A 16,248-nucleotide genomic window follows, 5' to 3' on the forward strand; every position below is an offset into this window, starting at 1 on the left:
GGGGCGCAGCGCGCAGGCGCTCTGGGCGCGGCGCATGCGCAGTGCTGAGCCCGCCCCGGCTGAGGCGAGTGTCGGGGCCCGGTGAGCGGGGCGGGGCCGGCCCGGTGCAGGGGGAACCGAGCCCAGCCCAGCCCAATCGAACCGAACCGAATCCAGGCGGGCTGGGCTGGGCTGGGCTGGGCAGGACGGGGCGGGGCGGGGCGGGGCACCTCCTGGGAGCCCTGTGTCTCCAGCGGGGCAGCTGGGCCTGCTGCTTCTCTCGCCCGGGGGCCGCTGTGGGGCCCGGGGGGAAGCGGGGTCGGGGCCCTGAGCGGGCCTGGGGCCCTGAGCGGGCCTGGGGCGCGTAGCCCTGTGCGGGAGGGGGAACGGCAGGGTCCTGCCGGTGCCGGCGTTTCCTCGGGAAGCAGTGCGGGAGCCGGGGGGCGGCGCTGGGCTCCCCTCGGCCCTGCCTCCTTTCCGCCAGCACCGCTGCGGGCTGAGGGGCAGGGGGCTCGGGGGTTGGGTGGGGGGACCTGGCCACCCCCTCTCTGCCGCTCCCTGTGGGCAGGGTGGTCGCTGGGGCTGGGAGCCCAGCACAGCTGGCACCCCGGGCTGCCTGGGACCTGTGCTCCTGTGCCTTCCAGGGGCCTGGGGGCTCTGCTGGGCTCCTTTGTCACGGAGTTTGCCTTGAAACGAGTTCATTTCTCTCTTGAACCACCCTGGCTGCTTTTCTGTGCTGTGGTTACACTGGGGAGAGGCAGGGCACTCCAGCACAGCAGCAGTGCCATGCAAGGAGCAGTGTCTGGCACGCTTGCAGGGACCTGCCTTGGGGTCTTTGAGCTAGACCCAGCCTGGGGGGGGGTGCTTGCTGGGGTTGCTTTGGCTCCTTGCTCTCCTTCCCAGTTGCCATCCTGGCAGGGAGGCTGGGCTGGCTGAGGGCTGGCTGAGGGCTGGCAGCCCTGAAGCCCAGCTCTGCTCAACAGCAGGCAGATTGCTTCAGCCTTTGGTTTTGTTTCAGGCTCAAAGTGGGCTCTGGGGAGCAGGAGGCTGTGGAGCTGTGGTGGTGAACTTCTCCCAGCCCTCAGTCCTGGTTAGTCAGGGACCTACCTGTTGGTGTCTGAAGTGCCTGCAGCACCTTGAGCGTATTCCCTTTGGCAGGAGCCCTGTGGGGGAGGACTGCTGATGAACTGAGGTCTGGGGGAGGGAGGGGAGGGGGTTTGGTTCTAACAGGTTGCTCAGCAAAGGTTCTGAAGGCCCTGGACAGCTCCCACGTCCTCCCCACTCATAGAGGGGAAGAAGAGCAGAAAGGCTCTTTGGTTCCTTGGCCATCAAGTCACCTAACTTCTCTCTCTGTCTCCCTCTCCAGAGTTTTTAGAGCTGAAGAAGGGGAAGCAGGCAGCTCTCAGCCCCCCAGGATGGCAGACCAGAAGCGCCTTGCCTACTCCATCATCCAGTTCCTCCACGACCAGCTGCAGAATGGAGGCCTCTCCCCAGATGCTCAGGAGAGCCTGGAAGGTTGGTGCCACTACCCACAGGTCTCTTAGCCCAACACCTCTCTCCTGCCTCTCCTCCTGCTGGGCTGTTCCTGCCATCAAACCTCCCTCAAGCCTGGCAGGGAAGCTGGGGGAGGTAATCCAGGCCCTGAGGGGGTGCTGGTGGCTTCCCTGCTTTCTTCTTAGCTCTTTCCAAAGCAGATCAGCTTGAGGAAGGGATATCCCTGGGATCAAAAGCAAAACCCACCCAAACCCTCCCTGATCCTGGCTTTGAGGCTTAAAAGGTTTCTCTCCAGTGAGGGTGGAGCTGAGAGGCTTGTAAGTGTGGTGTGAAGGGAGGGCACTGCCCTTGTTGGGAAGGCTTCTGTGCTGGCAGAGTGCTTGTCCCATCCTGCTGGCAGAGTGCTCTCCCCCAGCATCTCCTGGAGGCTTTATCCAGGTATTCTTTTCTTTCCCAGAGCTAATGAGAGCACAGGGATCTTAAAAGATCTACTTAAGGAGCTTATGCTGCAGCCTTTGGCTCCTCCACTGCCAGACATGCAGCAGGCAGGAGGCAGGAATGGGGAGAGAGAGAGGGAGAGAGCAGGAGGAAGGTGTTGGGTGGATGGCAGGGGGTTTGTTCCTGCTGCCTGTGGGCTCTGAAGTGTGGCTCTGCATAAGCCAGCTCTGTGGTGTGGCTGGGGATGTGCTGGGAGCAGCTTCACAACCTGATGGAGGAGGAGGAGGAGGTGAGTGGGTGGTGTCCTGGCACCTCTGCGTGGCCACAGCTGCCCTCCAGTATCATAGAATCAGTCAGGGTTGGAAGGGACCACAAGGATCATCTAGTTCCAACCCCCCTGCCATGGGCAGGGACACCCCACACTAGATCAGCCTGGCCAGAGCCTCATCCAGCCTGGCCTTAAACACCTCCAGGGACAGGGCCCCAAGCACCTCCCTGCACAACCCATTCCAGGGCTTCACCACTCTCATGGGGAAGAACTTCCTCCTCCCCTCCAGCCTGAATCTCCCCACCTCCAGCTTCATTCCATTCCCCCTAGTCCTAGCACTCCCTGAGATCCTGAGCAGTCCCTCCCCAGCCTTCCTGTAGCCCCCTTCAGATCCTGGAAGGCCACAATGAGGTCACCTGGGAGCCTTCTCTTCTCCAGACAGAACAGCCCCAACTCCTTCAGTCTGTCCTCACAGCAGAGCAGTTCCAGCCCTCTGCTCATCCTCCTGGCCCTTCTCTGGACACCTTCCAGCACCTCCACATCCCTCTTGCCATAGGGGCTCCAGAACTGGAGGCAGTACTCCAGGTGGGGTCTCACCAGAGCTGAGCAGAGGGGGAGGATCACCTCCCTTGCCCTGCTGGCCACACTTCTGATGCAGCCCGGGATCTGATTGGCTTTCTGGGCTGCAAGTGCACACTGAGAGCTCCTGCTGAGCTTCTCCTCCCCCAGCACCCCCAAGTCTCTCTCCTCAGGGCTGCTTTCCAGCCAGTCCCTGCCCAGCCTGGATTTGTGCCTGGGATTGCCTCCACCCAGCTGCAGGACCCTGCCCTTGCTCTTATTGAACCTCCTGAGGTTGGCTTGTGCCCACCTCTCCAGCCTGTCCAGCTCCCTCTGGATGGATCCCTTCCCTCCAGCTGTCTGCTGCACCACACAGCTTGGTGTCATCAGCAACCCTGCTGAGGCTGCACTCAGTGCCACTGTCCATGGCACCCACAAAGATGTTGAACAAGGCAGGTCCCAGGACTGATCCCTGAGAGACTCTGCTTGTCCCTGGCCTCCCCTGGGCCATGGAGCCATGGACAGCCACTCTTTGGGTGCAGCCATCAAGCCAGTTCCTTATCCATCCAGTGGTCACCCCTCACACCCATGTGTCACCAGCCTGGAGCCCAGGCTGTGGTGTGGGACAGTGTGGAAGGCTTTGCTCAGTGAAGGAAACCTGCAGCTCTCTGCTGGGGGGCAAGGCCAGTAAGGCCCAGCAGGGCCTCAGTTTGCTTAGCTACTGCTCTTAGCACCTGCTCTGGGGTCACAGTACCACAGTGTCACTTAGGTTGGAAAGGACCTCGAGGATCATTGAGTCCAACCTATCAACACAGACCCCATACCTGGGGTCACCTGGGGGGTTGGGGATTGTCACTGACTCCCTCCAGGCTTGGATCTGCAGCCTTGGCCAGCTCTGAGCTTTGGGCAAAGGCATCAAGTCTGGTGGAGCTGTTTGGTTTGAGAGCCTGTGTCCTTTGCCCTGCTGTGCTCAAGAGTAAGCAGCTGAAGTGCTGGAGGAGGAGATCAGTTAACCAAAGCCAGTGTGTTGGGGTGGGGGTTAGCTAATGGCCAAACTCTTCTCCCCCAGTGGCCATCCAGTGCCCTGGAGACAGCATTTGGGGTCTCCATGGAAGACCAGGGCCTGGCTGTGGCCCAGCCTCTTGCCTGCCATATTTGAAGCTGCTGTAGGAAAGGTGAGTTGAGTGCCCCTGAAATCCCAGTCCCAGGATGGGTGAAGGGGCAGGGGGGCTTGGAGTGGATGATCTCCAGAGCTCCCTTCCACCCCCCTCCTCAGAGAGCAGCCAGAGCAGGACTCACTGGTTCCCCTCCTCAGGGCTGTACCTGGGCTGGGGGTCAGGGGGGACAGAGGAGTTCTGGAGACACTCTGTGCAGATGTGGCAATGTGAAAAAGCAGCAGAGAGAGGAGGAGCTGCTTCCTGAGAGTCATGAGAACCTTGCTTTGGGTTGATCCAGCCTGGAATGGGACAGCCTGGGAAGGTGCTGGAGCCCAGAGAGGTTGTGGAATCTCTCCTCCTCTGCAGAGCTTCCAATCTCCCCCCCCGGCCATTGTGCCCCTGGGCAAGCTGCTGGAGGGGCAGGGGGCTTGGAGTGGATGATCTCCAGAGGTCCCTTCCACCACCCTCCTCACTCCACCCTCCTCACTCCACCCTCCTCACATACCACCCTCCTCACTCCACCCTCCTCACTCCACCCTCCTCACTCCACCCTCCTCACTCCACCCTCCTCACTCCACCCTCCTCACTCCACCCTCCTCACTCACCCTCCTCACTCCACCCTCCTCACTCCACCCTCCTCACTCCACCCTCCTCACTCCACCCTCCTCAGAGAGCAGCCAGAGCAGGACTCACTGGTTCTCCTCCTCAGGGCTGTACCTGGGCTGGGGGTCAGGGTCGTTGCTGTTGAAATCATAACTTGCCAGAGGATCCTATTGCCAGCAAAAACAACCCACAAGAGGCACCAGGGTGAGCCAGCTCCCCTTGGCATGGGCTGGGACAGCTCAGCACAGCCACCTGGCACTTTGCCCTCTGCCTGGCAGCACAGATCTTGCTGCTTGCCCAGCCTAGAGAGGGCAGGAGAGGTGAGGGACACCCTGGAGCTGTTGGGAAGGGGATTGTGCTGTCTGGTTGCAGCCTGCCCGGGCTCAGGGCCAGGGAGAGAGCCCAGCTGAGGGCCACACACTTAGGAGAGAGAAGAACCGAAGCCCTGAATGATGTTGTCCTGAACAACTACTGCAATGGGTTCAGCCTTTCACAGAGTCACAGAACTGTCAGGGTTGGAAGGGAGCTCAAGGCTCAGCCAGCCCCAACCCCCTGCCATGGGCAGGGACAGCTCACACCACAGCAGGTTGCTCACAGCCACCTCCAGCCTGGCTGCAAACACCTCCAGGCAGGAGGCTTCCACCACCTCCCTGGGCAGCCTGTGCCAGGCTCTCACCACCCTCCTGGGCAACAACTTCTTCCTAACATCCAATCTGAATCTCACTTCTAGTTTTGCTCCATCCCCCCCCAGCCCTATCCCTCCCTGGCACCCTCCCCAGTCCCTCCCCAGCTCTCCTGCAGCCACAATGAGGTCTCCCTGCAGCCTTCTCCTCTCCAGACTGCACAGCCCCAGCTCCCTCAGCCTGTCCTCACAGCAGAGGTGCTGCAGCCCTGTGCTCAGCCTGAGCTGCCTTGCCAGCAGGCAGAGGCAGGAGCTGTGCTGGCAGGGCTGGCTCTGCCCCCTGGGGGCTGTGGGGCAGGGAGGTGCTTTGGGCTCAGTTGTGGAAGGGGGAGGTGGGGCAGAGTCCTCCTCACAGCCTTCTCCCTTCCCTTGGAAGGAGCCTGAACACCTCAGGACGAATTCAGAGCCTGTCACCCCCTCTGAAGATGACATGGCTGAAGCTGAAAGGCTCAAGACTGAAGGTAACCTCCCCTGGAGCTGGTGGATGAGGAGGGTGTAGGTGGTGCTGGGCAGGGGAGCTCCAGTCAGCCCCAGGGGAGTGCTTGGAGCAGGGCAGGAACCAGAGGGGATGAAGCATTCCCCCAAGCAGCAGGGAGGAGCAGCCTCAAGTTGCACCAGGGGAGGTTTAGATTGGACATGAGGAACAATTTCTGCCCCCAGGGGGTACTCAAGGCCTGGCCCAGGCTGCCCAGGGCACTGCTGGAGTTCTCCATCCCTGGAGGGGTTTCAGAGCTGTGGAGGTGTGGTGCTGAGGGCCAGGGGTTGGTGGTGGCCTGGCAGTGCTGGGACTTGATGGTCTGAGAGAGATTTGTCCAACCCAGACCATTCCAGCAGGGTCACCTTGGCCTAACCCCCTGCAGGCAGCAGGGAGAGCTCCAGCCAGAGCAGGCTGCACAGGGACACAGCCAGGCTGGGCCTGAATGGCTCCAGGGATGGAGCCTCAACCACCTCCCTGGGCAACCTGTGCCAGGCTCTCCCAACCCTCCCTGTGCAGAGCTCCCTCCTGAGCTCCAACCTAACCCTGCCCTGCTCCAGCTCCAAACCACTGCCCCTGCTCTTCCTCTTGCCTTTGTTTCTCCCTGGCTTTCACTCAGTACTGAGCTTTGGGTTGGTGTTTGTTTTTTCCCTCCCTCCCCACCCCTAGGAAATGAACAAATGAAGGCAGAAAACTTTGAGGCTGCTGTGTCCTTTTATGGCAAAGCAATTGAGTTGAATCCATCCAATGCAGTCTACTTCTGCAACAGGTACTGGCAGGCTGCTGCCCTTGCCCCCCCTCCCCTCTCCTCCCCCTCTCCTCTCCCCTCCCCTCTCCCCTCCCCTGGCTGCTGCCCTTGCCCTCCTCTCCTCTCCAATCCTCTCCCCTGGCTGCTGCCCTTGCCCCCCTCTCCTCTCCTCCCCTCCCCTTCCTGCTGCCCTTGCCCCCCTCTCCTCCCCTCCCTGCTGCCCTTGCCCCCCTCTCCTCCCCTCCCTGCTGCCCTTGCCCCCCTCTCCTCTCCTCCCCTCTCCTCTCCCCTCCCCTGGCTGCTGGCCCTGTCCCCCCTCTCCTCCCCTCCCCTCCCCTCCCTGCTGCCCTTGTCCCCCTCTCCTCCCCTCCCCTCCCCTCCCTGCTGCCCTTGCCCCCCTCCCCTCTCCTCCTCTCCCCTCCCCTGGCTGCTGCCCTTGCCCCCCTCCCCTCTCCCCTCCCCTGGCTCCTGCCCTTGCTCCCCTCTCCCCTCCCCTGGCTCCTGCCCTTGCCCCCCTCCCCTCTCCCCTCCCCTGGCTGCTGCCCTTGCCCCCCTCTCCTCTCCTCCCCTCTCCCCTCCCCTGGCTGCTGCCCTTGCCCCCTCTCCTCTCCTCTCCCCTCCCTGCTTGCTCTCCACTTTCAGAGCCCCAGATTGTATCTGGTTCAGGGGCCTCTCAAAGCTCATCCTGTCCAAGCCCCAGCAGGGAGAGCTCCAGCCAGAGCAGGCTGCCCAGGGACACAGCCAGGCTGGGCCTGAATGGCTCCAGGGATGGAGCCCAAAGCACCTCCCTGGGCAGCCTGTGCCAGGCTCTCCCCTCCCTCACTCTCAGCAGTTTCTTCCTCATCTCCACTCTCACTCTCTCCTCTCCCAGCTCAAAGCCATTGTCCCTCCCAGCCCTTGTCCCCAGTCCCTCCCCAGCTCTCCTGGAGCCCTCCAGGCCCTGGCAGGCTGCTCTGAGCTCTCCTTGGAGCCTTCTCTGCCCCAGCTCTCCCAGCCTGTCCCCACAGGGGAGGTTCTGCAGCCCTCTCAGCATCTTGGTGGCCTCCTCTGGAGCAGCTGCCTCAGGCCCATGTCCCTCTTGTGTTGGGGGTCCCATGGCTGGACACAGCCCTGCAGGCTTTGAGCTGGGAGAGGAGAGACTGAGAGTGGAGAGGAGGAAGAAATGGTTGAGAGTGAGGGAGGGGAGAGCCTGGCACAGGCTGCCCAGGGAGGCTGTGGCTGCCTCCTGCCTGGAGGTGCTCAGGGCCAGGCTGGATGAGGCCCTGAGCAGCCTGGGCTGGGGGGAGGGGTCCCTGCCCAGGGCAGGGGGCTGGAGCTGGCTGAGCTTTGAGCTCCCTTCCAACCCATTCCCCACATCCATCAATCCCTGCTTTGCTTTCTGCTGCAGAAGGCCCCAGAGGAGGAGCAGGGCTGAGCTTCCTCAGCACTTCCAAGCCTGTAGCTTCCCTCTGTGCTTCTCTCCCTCCCCTCCAGAGCTGCTGCCTACAGCAAGCTGGGCAACTATGCTGGAGCAGTGAGGGACTGTGAAAGGGCCATAGGCATCGACCCCAACTACAGCAAAGCCTATGGCAGGATGGGGTGAGAGCAGCTCCTGGGGCTGGGGGGCTGAGCTGGTGGGGCTGGCTGGGGGCTGGTGGGGGCTGGCTGGGGGCTGGCTGGGTGCAGGGGGTCTCAGCTGGTGGGGGCTTGGGTGGGGGCTTGGATGGGTGCAGGGGGTCTGAGCAGGTGGGGGCTGCCTGGGTCCAGGGGCTGGGGGCTGGCTGGGTGCTGATGGGGGCTATGTGGGTGCTGGGGGGGCTGGCTGGGTGCAGGGGGTGAGGGCTGGCTGGGTGCAGGGGGTCTGAGCTGGTGGTCTGGGGTGGGTGCAGGGGGTCTGAGCTGGCTGGGTGCAGGAGGTCTGAGCTGGTGGTCTGGGGTGGGTGCAGGGGGTCTGAGCTGATGGGGGCTGGCTGGGTGCTCTGGTGGGGGCTGGCTGGGTGCTGATGTGGGCTATGTGGGTGCTGATGGGGGCTGGCTGGGTGCAGGGGGTGGGGGCTGGCTGGGTGCTGATGTGGGCTATGTGGGTGCTGATGGGGGCTGGCTGGGTGCAGGGGGTGGGGGCTGGCTGGGTGCTGATGGGGGCTATGTGGGTGCTGGGGGGGGCTGGCTGGGTGGGAGCTGGTGATCTGAGCTGGTGGTCTGGGCTGGGTGCAGGGGCTGGGGGCTGGCTGGGTGCAGGGGCTGGGGGCTGGCTGGGTGCAGGGGGGGGCTGGCTGGTGGGGGCTGGCTGGGTGCAGGTGATCTGGGCTGGCTGGGTGCAGGGGGTCTGAGCTCGTGGTCTGGGGTGGGTGCAGAGGGTCTGAGCTGGTGGGGTCTGGCTGGGTGCAGGGGGTGGGGGCTGGCTGGGTGCAGGGGGTGGGGGCTGGCTGGGTGCAGGGGCTGGGGGCTGGCTGGGTGCAGGGGCTGGGGGCTGGCTGGGTGCAGGGGGTGGGGGCTGGCTGGGTGCTGATGTCCTTCCTTGGAATGCTGTGGAAGGCTCCTGAGTGAGGGTGGGGGAAGCCTGCAGGCAGGGGCTGAGCTGACTCTCTGTGCTGCTTCCTCTCCTCCCTGCTCCCCCAGCTTGGCCCTCTCCAGCTTGAACAAGCACCCAGAGGCTGTGGTGTACTACAAGAAAGCCCTGGAGCTGGACCCAGAGAATGACACCTACAAATCCAACCTGAAGATAGCTGAGCAGAAGATGAAGGAGACTCCAAGCCCTGTAAGTCCCTGGGGTGAATTCCCTGGGTGAGATAGGAGGGCTCCTGACTCCTGAGAGCTGAGCCTGGCAAAGCCTTCAGCCTGGGCAGGGGTTAGGAGGCCAAAGCCTGGTGGAGGCAGGGGGCAGGTGGGTGAGAAGGTGGTGGAGGGGGGAGGGTGGTTGAGGAAAGGTGGTTGGGGAGGGGGGAGGAGGTTGGCTGGAGGAAGGTGGTTGGTGGGGAGGGTGGTTGGCTCCAGGGGATCTGGGAAAGGACTTTAGCCAGGGGCTGGCAGTGCCAGGATGAGGAACAATGGATTTGAGCTGGGAGAGAGGAGATGGGGAGGGGAGGGAGAGATGGGGAGGGGAGGGAGAGATGGGGAGGGGAGGGAGAGATGGGGAGGGGAGGGAGAGATGGGGAGGGGAGGGAGAGATGGGGAGGGGAGGGTGGGGAGAGCCTGGCACAGGCTGCCCAGGGAGGCTGTAGCTTTAACCCCTGCCTGGAGGTGCTGCAGGCCAGGCTGGGTGAGGCCCTGAGCAGCCTGGGCTGGTGGGAGGGGTCCCTGCCCAGGGCAGGTGGGGTTGGGACTGCCTGGGGGGGGGGCTCTGGAGCTGCCTTGCAGCCCATCCTGTGGCTGTGTGCAGCAGGGGGTGGGAGGCTGCCAGCAGGCTGAGCTCTCTGTGTCCCTGCAGACTGGTGGCCCAGGAGGATTCGACCTGGCTGGCTTGCTGAACAACCCTGGCTTCATGAGCATGGTAAAGCCTGCTCCAGGGCCCAGGCCAGGCTCTGGGGCTCTGCCTGGGCTGGGTTTGGGGATGGCTCCTGGCCCATGGGTGGTGTGGGGGAGCTCCTGGAGCAGCTTGGTTGGCATTTCATGGCTGGCTGCCCAGTGGTGCTGTGTGGAAACCCCTTGGGGATTCTCTTGGCTTCTCCTGGGGCTGCCCTGGCTGGAGGGAAGCTCTGCATGGCTCAGCCCTGTGCTGGGCTTCTCCTCCCTGGCTGCAGGGAAGCTCTGCCTGGCTCAGCCCTGTGCTGGGCTTCTCCTCCCTGGGCTGCAGGGAAGCTCTGCCTGGCTCAGCCCTGTGCTGGGCTTCTCCTCCCTGCAGGGAAGCTCTGCAGGGCTCAGCCCTGTGCTGGGCTTCTCCTCCCTGGCTGGGGCTGCTTCAGAGCAGTTCTGCCCTCCCTCTGTCTGTAGCTGGAGAGCACAACAGCTCCAGGTCCCCCTTGGGCATCTCTCAGCCAACCCAAGGCTCATGGTTTTTGTCTCCTCTCTTTAACCAGGCCTCCAACCTCATGAACAACCCTCAAGTACAGCAGCTGTAAGTTCCAGCCCCTCTCCTGGCTCCTCTTGGAATCACTCCTTGGAGGCTTGCTGGGTGGGGGCTGGGTGGGTGCAGGGGGTCTGAGCTGGTGGGGCTGGGTGGGTGCTGGTGGGGCTGGGTGGGTGCAGGGGGTCTGAGCTGGGGGGGCTGGGTGGGTGCAGGGGGTCTGAGCTGGGGGGGCTGGGTGGGTGCTGGTGGGGCTGGGTGGGTGCAGGGGGTCTGATCTGGGGGGGGCTGGGTGGGTGCTGCTGGGGCTGGGTGGGTGCAGGGGGTCTGAGCTGGGGGGGCTGGGTGGGTGCTGGTGGGGCTGGGTGGGTGCAGGGGGTCTGAGCTGGGGGGGCTGGGTGGGTGCAGGGGGTCTGAGCTGGTGGGGCTGGGTGGGTGCTGCTGGGGCTGGGTGGGTGCAGGGGGTCTGAGCTGGGGGGGCTGGGTGGGTGCTGCTGGGGCTGGGTGGGTGCAGGGGGTCTGAGCTGGGGGGGCTGGGTGGGTGCTGGTGGGGCTGGGTGGGTGCAGGGGGTCTGATCTGGGGGGGGCTGGGTGGGTGCTGGTGGGGCTGGGTGGGTGCAGGGGGTCTGAGCTGGTGGGGCTGGGTGGGTCCTGGTGGTGCTGGGTGGGTGCAGGGGCTCTGGGGGGGTCTCTGGCTCTCTCCCTGCCCTGAGCAAGGCCTTCTCTCCCCCCCAGCATGTCTGGGATGATTTCTGGTGGGCACAGCACCATGGGAGCAGCAGGCACCAGCCCCTCCACCAACGACCTTGCCACCCTCATCCAGGCGTGAGTAGGGGGCTGGGGGCTGCCTGGGGGCTGCCTGGGGACACTCAGTTGGCTTTGGGGTTTTCTCTGCCCAAACCTGCAGCAGCTGAGCTCAGCCTCTTGCTGGTGGGAGCTGCTGGTTAGAGGGGAGAGGAAGCTCAGGAAGTTCCCCAGGGGCAAGTGGAGAGTCCTGCCCCAAGGGAGGAGCAACCTCATGCACCAGGAGAGCTCAGGGCTGAGCTGCTGGGAGGAGGCTCTGGGGGGAGAGGGAGCTGGAAGTGCTGGAGGACAAATTGTGAGCCAGCAAGGTGCCCTCCTGGCCAGGAAGGCAGATGGTCTGAGGTGTGAAGAAGAGAGTGGCCTGCAGCTTGATGTTCTCCTTCACCTCTGCCCTGCCCTGCTGAGCCCACAGCTGGAGTCCTGAGGCCAGTTCTGGGCTCCCCAGGTCAGGAGAGCCAGGGGAGGCTGTGAGGATGCTGAGGGGCCTGGAGCAGCTCTGTGAGGAGCCAAGGCTGAGAGCCTGGAGCAGAGCAGCCCCAGGGGGGAGCTGAGCAATGCTCAGCAAGAGCTGAAGGAGCTGTGGGGGGCAAGAGGCTGGGGCCAGGCTCTGCTGAGTGGTGCCCAGGGCCAGCACAAGGGGCAAGGGGCACAAAGTGTCAGGCAGGAGGTTGGAGCTGAGCAGGAGGAGAAAGTTGTTTGGGGTGAGGCTGCTGGAGGCCTGGAGCAGGCTGCCCAGAGAGGCTGTGGAGTCTCCTGGGGTGGAAAGCTGCCAACCCCCCCCTGGGCACTGTGCTGCTGGGCAGGCTGTGTGGGAGCCCTGCTGGAGCAGGGGCATGGAGTGAATGAGCTCCAGGGGTCCCTTCCAGCCCCCCCTGGGCACTGTGCCCCTGGGCAGGCTGTGTGGGTGCCCTGCTGGAGCAGGGGGGGGTTGGGCTGGGTGAGCTCCAGAGCTCCCTTCCCACTCCCTCATGCTGGGAGTCTGACTTGTGGCACTGGAAGGCATTTCCTAGCAGCAGGCCTTGTGGGGGGGAGCTCTGAGAGGTGCATTGCTTGTCCTCAGGGGCCAGCAGTTTGCTCAGCAGATGCAGCAGCAGAATCCTGAACTAATAGAGCAGCTCAGGAGCCAGATCAGGAGTCGAACTCCCAGTGCCAGCAACGAGGAGCAGCAGGAATGAGCCCTGCAGGTGAGGCTGTGGCTGGGGGAACTGCAGCCACCTCAGTGGGGAGGTGCTGGCTTGGGCTCTCTGGTGCCTTCAGGTGCAGCCTGCAGAGGAGAAGGCTCCAGGCAGGTCTCAGAGCAACCTTCCACTGCCTGAAGGGGCTCCAGGAGAGCTGGGGAGGGACTTTGGGCAAGGGCTGGGAGGGACAGGATGAGGAGCAGTGGCTTTGAGCTGGGAGAGGAGAGAGTGAGAGTGGAGAGGAGGAAGAAATTGGTGAGGGTGAGGGTGGGGAGAGCCTGGCACAGGCTGCCCAGGGAGGTGGTTTGGTCTCCATCCCTGGAGCCATTCAGGCCCAGCCTGGCTGTGTCCCTGTGCAGCCTGCTCTGGCTGGAGCTCTCCCTGCTGCCTGCAGGGCCTTGGCCAAGCTGCCCTTGGAGGCTCCCTGCCAGCCTGCTGCCCTCTGTGGCGTTTGGCAGGCAGAGCTCCAGGCTCAGTGCAGCTCAGATGCTGACTGCCTCCTCCTGGTGCCAGCCTGGTGCCAGGGACAGCTCCCAGCCTGTGCTGGGCAGCCCAGAGGGCAGCCTGGGAGGCTCAGCTGCAGGGTACCCAGCACAGCCTGAGCTCTGCCTCAGGGCTGTCAGAGAGTCCCAAGCTGCTCCTCAGGCCCTTCCTGCAACCCCAGCAGCCCTCAGCCTGTGCTGGGCAAGGGGCTTGGCCAAGCTGCCCTTGGAGGCTCCCTCCCCCCCTGCTGCCCTCTGGCTGCCTGCAGCAAACCCCCCAGGCTCAGGGGCACCTCCCCTGGAGCCATCCAGCTCTGAGCCTTGAAGCCAGGCTGCTGCCAGGAGAGGGAGGGAGCCACAAAGAGTGGTGGAGGGGTTGTGGGGGGAGAGGGATGGGGGGCAGCTGGAGCTAGCTGCTCTTTCAGGTCCCCTCCCCACCCCCTGCATGGCTCAGCAAGGGCTGAGCCAGTGCTGTGCCTCCAGCCCTGGGGAGCAGTGCCCCCCCCAGGAGCTTCTCTTCCCCATCCAGAGCTTCATTCATTGGGGCTTGGCCCAGGAGAGCTTGGAGGGAGATGGGATTGTTCTTTGAGGGGTCAGCTGTGCTCCTGAAGATTAAACTTGCACCTTTGTTGTTGTTCTCTTCCTCCTCCTCCTCCTCCTCCTCCTCCTCCTCCTCCTCGCTGTTGCCTCCCTGTCTCTGCAGCGCCAACTCCTGAGCGGTGAACTCTGTTCTTTTGCTTTAAACCACCACAACAAACTGGAAGCCATGGGAGTGCTGTGGCCATTTCTGGAGGTGGAAGTGTCCCAAGAAAGGAAGGGGAGGGAGAAAACAACTCCCCTTCCCTCCCCCCTCCCCTCCCCTCCCCCCCCCCTTCAAAACCAACCAGCAAACAACGGAAACCCAAACCCAGACCTCCCCTCTCCAAGCCACCACCAAGCAAAAGACTCTGATCCAACCTGCATGGTAGAGAGACAGACTCCTGCTTGTCTTCCCCTTCATCTTCATCCCTGCTCTTCTTCCTCAGCCTTTTTGATTGGGGGGGTATTTAATGGGGGGGTTTTGCACACCTGGAGGAGCCACCCAGCTGCCCACCAGCCAGCACCAACCTCTCCAAAGCAACTGGGGAGAGCTCCTGCCTCTGTTACATTCATTTTTTGGGGGGGGGAGGGTTGGTTTCTTTGCTACAGAAGAGAGATTTTTGTGACCCTTTTTGGTGTGGGTTTTCTGTTACCCTGAGGAGGAAAATGCACTCAGCTCTCCAGGACCTCATCTGCACCTCCCCACCACCCCAAAGAAGCCTTCAAACCCTCTCCAAGCCTCCCTTCTCCCTGCCCTGAGTCATCTGCCAGGCTCTCTTCACGGGAGATCAAACATCTCCTGGCCTCCAGGAGTGGCTTTTTGCCTCTGGTTGGTTGTGTTTCCCTCCATCAGGTCTGGAACTGGGGTCTGGCATCACCCCAGGGCTGGTGCTGAGGCACAGACCCCTGGTGCTCAGCCCACCAAGGTTGGTCTCAAGGTTTGGGGGCTGGTTGTTAGGGTAGGGCTGGCTGGGAACAGGCCAGGAGGAACCTTCCAAGCTGTGAGAGCTCCTTCAGGAGTGGTCTTCATCTGCTGCTGAGGGAGAGTCCTGCCCCAGGCCTGGCCCAGTTGTGTCTGTAGTGTTTAGTGCTCCTGGAGGTGGAGTGATCAGGCAGGTGGAGAGGTGAGGATGGCTTTGGTGTTCCAAAGAAGGGGTTGGGAGGTTCCTGCTTGTTTTTAACCCCTTAATCTGTCTGTTCTGCATGGAAGTCAACCCTCCTGGCTGAGTGTGCTGCTGACAGGAACGAGCAGGGAGCAGAAAGCCTCCAAAATGCTGCTCAAGGGAGGCAAGAAGTAAGAAATCAAGTCCCAAATCCACCTGGTGAGGGGTGGGGGAAGCCCCTGAGGAGCTCCCAGAGCCAGCTCAAGGCACCCACAGCTTTCCACCCCACCTCTACTCCCCCACCCCCTGCCTTTAGGGCTGAGCAACAGGGCTCTGGCCAGGGTGTGTTGTCCCCCTCCTTCCCCTCCCTCCCTCCCCCCCAGAAGTCAGCTGGCTGAGGTCAGAATGTTTCCTGTGGACCTCAGAGTCGGTTTTAAAGTAGTTTTGGGGGGTGGGTTGGTTTGTTTTGATGTCGGGGGGGGTCAAGGAAACAAACAACGTGTCTGGTCAGAGGGGGGTGGGGGCTAAAAAAGGCTGGCAGGAGAGGTGTGGTGGTGGGAGGGGAGTGGGGGGGGGAAAAAAAGCTGTGTTTGGAGATGGATCCTCGAGAGGGGAAGGGTTTGTAAATGCTCCATAAAGTACTCTGTGGTTGATGTAACTTTGTGAAGAATAAAAACTCTTTGGACACTTTCTTTCCTTGGTAGCTGGCTGGCCCCAGCTGACCTGAAGCCAGGGCTTGGCTGTGCCTTGGGTTGGGGAGCTCAGCTCTGGGCTGCCGGGGCTGGCTGGGGGCTTTCTCCCCCTTGCCCGGGGCCGGCTCAGGGCTTTCTCCCCCTTGCCCGGGGCCAGCTGGGGCAGCTTTTCCCCCCCGTCCCCTCCTCCCCCCCAGGCCTGCCCACCCTGGGCCGGCTGCAGTTTGGTGGCTGCTGCTCAGCTGCAATTCGGTGGCTGATCACAGCTGGGGCTTGGTGGCCACTCAGCTGCGGGGGTTTGGTGACTGATCACAGCTGGGGCTTGGTGGCCAGCCAGGGGGTTTGGTGGCCACCCAGCTTGCAGGGGCTTGGTGGCTGATCACAGCTGGGGCTTGGTGGCCACCCAGGTGGATTTGTGTCCTCCCAGAAGCTGGGGCTTGGGTGGGTGCTCAGAAGATGACTTTGGGGTTCTGGTGGCCATTCAGCTGGAGCTTGGCGAGTCCTTGCCTCACTCTGCCTGCAGCCAGCGTCTGAAGCAGGGCGCTGGCAGCCTGCTTGCAGCCGAGCGAGTTTCCTTCCAGGCACCTCTGGGTCACATCCTGACAGCGAACAGGAGGATGGTTTGAGTTCACCCCAGCTCCCCTGGGGTCTTGTAACCGAATTTCCTTCTCCCTGGAGCTAAAAGGGGAGCCGGGCTTGGGGGGCGGAGGGGGGGGAGAGGCTTTTCCCTGCCTGCCGGGTCTCCTCCGCCGGTTTGTCACCTCCTGCGTGCCCCCGGCCCCGCCGTTTTCCCGGTCAGCACCGGCCACGCCGGACAGCTCTACGGGGCGGGCGCTGCAGCGGAACCCGCAGCCGCGGTCCCGGTCGCCGGGGGGGAGCTCTATGCAGCGGCTCCGCGAACGGCCCGGACGGGCGTTGGGAGCGCAGGACGGCGATCCGATTTGACTGGCGTGCCTCATGACCAATCGGCAGCCGGGCTTTGCCTCCGCGACCAATGGGAGGCCGTCGTGGGCGGGCGCTGCCGCG

General features: G+C 63.2%; 1 protein-coding gene across 1 annotated transcript; it reads left to right on the forward strand.

Moving 5' to 3' along the window:
- Nucleotides 1–54: 54 nt before the first annotated feature.
- On the forward strand, nt 55–15,054 carry LOC137450110 (small glutamine-rich tetratricopeptide repeat-containing protein alpha-like). Its single transcript, XM_068156295.1, is given in 14 exon segments — nt 55–81; nt 1,346–1,494; nt 3,807–3,820; nt 3,822–3,869; nt 3,871–3,912; nt 5,556–5,640; nt 6,324–6,423; nt 7,876–7,980; nt 9,001–9,139; nt 9,809–9,871; nt 10,398–10,435; nt 11,120–11,209; nt 12,249–12,372; nt 13,552–15,054. Coding segments are annotated over 12 exon segments (939 nt in total). The 5' UTR covers nt 55–81; nt 1,346–1,394; the 3' UTR covers nt 12,364–12,372; nt 13,552–15,054.
- The last annotated feature ends 1,194 nt before the right edge of the window (nt 15,055–16,248 follow it).

This window comes from Melanerpes formicivorus, unplaced genomic scaffold (assembly GCF_026170545.1).
Source record: "Melanerpes formicivorus ecotype bairdi unplaced genomic scaffold, bMelFor1.0.p_v2 SCAF_34, whole genome shotgun sequence".
Taxonomy (NCBI): domain Eukaryota; kingdom Metazoa; phylum Chordata; class Aves; order Piciformes; family Picidae; genus Melanerpes; species Melanerpes formicivorus.